Below are 2,236 nucleotides of genomic sequence, written 5' to 3' on the forward strand. Positions count from 1 at the left end.
GCGGCATCCATGCCATTGAATTAAATCCCTCCACGACACTTCTGGCCACCGGGGGCGAAAATCCCAACAGCCTGGCTGTCTACCAGCTGCCCACCTTGGACCCCGTTTGCCTGGGTGACCGCCATGGGCACAGGGATTGGATCTTTGCCATTGCCTGGATGAGTGACACTGTGGCCGTGAGTGGCTCCCGTGATGGCACCATGGCACTGTGGCGCGTGGACCCTGACAAGTTTATTGGCAGCAGTCCCTGGCACAAGGATGCATCTCTTCCCTTGTACACCCACATCCATCCAAAGGACATAGAGTCCATCCCCAGGGCCAGCAGCAACCCCAGTAACCGCAAAGTGCGAGCCCTGGCCTTCAGCGGCAAGAACCAGGAACTGGGAGCAGTGTCCCTGGATGGCTATTTCCACCTGTGGAAAGCACGAAGCCACCTATCCAGGCTGCTGTCTATCAGGCTGCCCTACTGCCGAGAAAACGTGTGCCTGACCTACTGTGATGAATTGTCCCTGTACGCGGTGGGCTCCCAGTCTCACGTCTCCTTCCTGGATCCCCGCCATCGCCAGCAGAACATTCGGCCCTTGTGCTCCAGAGAGGGCGGCACAGGTGTGCGCTCCTTGAGCTTCTACCAGCACATAGTCACTGTGGGCACAGGCCATGGCTCCCTACTCTTCTATGACATCCGTGCCCAGAAGTTCCTGGAAGAGAGGGCCTCAGCCAGCCTGGACTCTTTTCTGGGACCCACAGGGAAGAAGCTCAAACTCACCTGTGGCAGAGGCTGGCTCAACCATGATGAACTCTGGGTGAATTACTTTGGTGGTGTGGAGGAGTTCCCCAATGCCCTCTACACTCACTGCTACAACTGGCCTGAGATGAAGCTTTTTGTAGCTGGGGGACCTCTCCCTTCAGGCCTCCATGGGCACTATGCAGGCCTCTGGAGTTAAGAATGGTCACCTTGTCCTGAAAATGGGCATATGTACATTTGAGCTCTATTTAACTTTCTTAATTTTGTATTTGTCCTTGTAACTCTACCCTTTGTCTTACAGGTGGACCTGACTTAACTTACCTGTGCTTTGTGCATTAGACAGAGAGAAAGAAAGAGCACAAAATTGGTGGTTTTGGCACTCAAAATTTGGCTTTAAGACTTTTCTGCACCTTGCCTAAAGCATTACTTTCTGCTTTCTCATACAAGGCTAAACTTTGTTTTCTTTTGTTGAATGATTTACATATTTTTCTTTAGGCTAATGTAGTCGTTACTCTCAATACCATTTGGTACATTAGTTTTACCAGTATTTCCATAACATATTCAGACCTTTACACATTTCAGATGTATAGTATTTGGGGAAAATGTGCGTTAAAAATGTGTCTTTTGGCTGGGCTGAAGATATAGACTTACTCCAATTGGAAAATGCAGTTGATTGCCACCATTGTGAGCATATTTTATTGGGATGTTGTTAACTCAGTATTTGTTGATTGTATTTCATTGGTGCATAAAATGATTTTTAAAAATGTATTATCTTAGTTAAGGAATATTACAATACTGTTTGGTATTAGTCAAAAATTGTGATTATTCAGTAAAAGTTGAGCATCACCACTCCAAACCCTCAGACTTCATTAAAGCTGCTGTCTTTCTGTTTACCTTCCTGGGTGGCATTTATGCTATGGTTTTTGAGTGCTACTCAAAACTGGCTTATGTGTGGCAGAACAATCAGGTATTTTAAAAGATAAACATTTTGCAGTATTCAGTTAACACCATCAAGGTAGCCATTTACAGTGAAAGACCAGAAGATGTGCTCAGAGTAGATGTTGTTTACATTTTTGTGTTAAGTACATGGATAATTCTTTTGTCTGAATCAATTATGAGTATGTGATGTATTGCAAGAAAAAAAAAATTAAATGTGTTCAGCATCTTAGTAACTATGTGTGAGACTTAAATTTTTGAATGGTTAAATGTACACTTTTTAAATTTCCTACTAGGAATGTATTTACCAGAGTCAAAATTTTCCTAAAAAAAAGGTGAAGCTTGAACATCAGCTCTGCATACATTATTTTGTACATTTGGTTTTGAAAAAGAAACATGTTTATAAGTTAAAAGATTAAATAATATCTTGAATAATTAATACACTTGGTATAATTTAGGATGGCTAGGTGCATTTTTATTTACACTAATGTACGTGTACTTTTAAGTACATATATATATATATATATATATATATATATATATATATATATATAT

At 42.2% G+C, this 2,236-nt stretch overlaps 1 protein-coding gene across 1 annotated transcript; it reads left to right on the forward strand.

Annotated features, from left to right (window-relative positions):
• Window positions 1-5: 5 nt before the first annotated feature.
• On the forward strand, window positions 6-2,113 carry Dcaf12l2 (DDB1 and CUL4 associated factor 12 like 2; the record flags this gene model as incomplete). The annotated part of the gene is made up of 1 exon (XM_015477117.2): window positions 6-2,113. A coding segment is annotated over one exon (939 nt), but the record flags the coding sequence as incomplete, so codon positions are not given.
• Window positions 2,114-2,236: the final 123 nt, after the last annotated feature.

Source organism: Marmota marmota, unplaced genomic scaffold, assembly GCF_001458135.2.
Source record: "Marmota marmota marmota unplaced genomic scaffold, marMar, whole genome shotgun sequence".
NCBI classification, from domain to species: domain Eukaryota; kingdom Metazoa; phylum Chordata; class Mammalia; order Rodentia; family Sciuridae; genus Marmota; species Marmota marmota.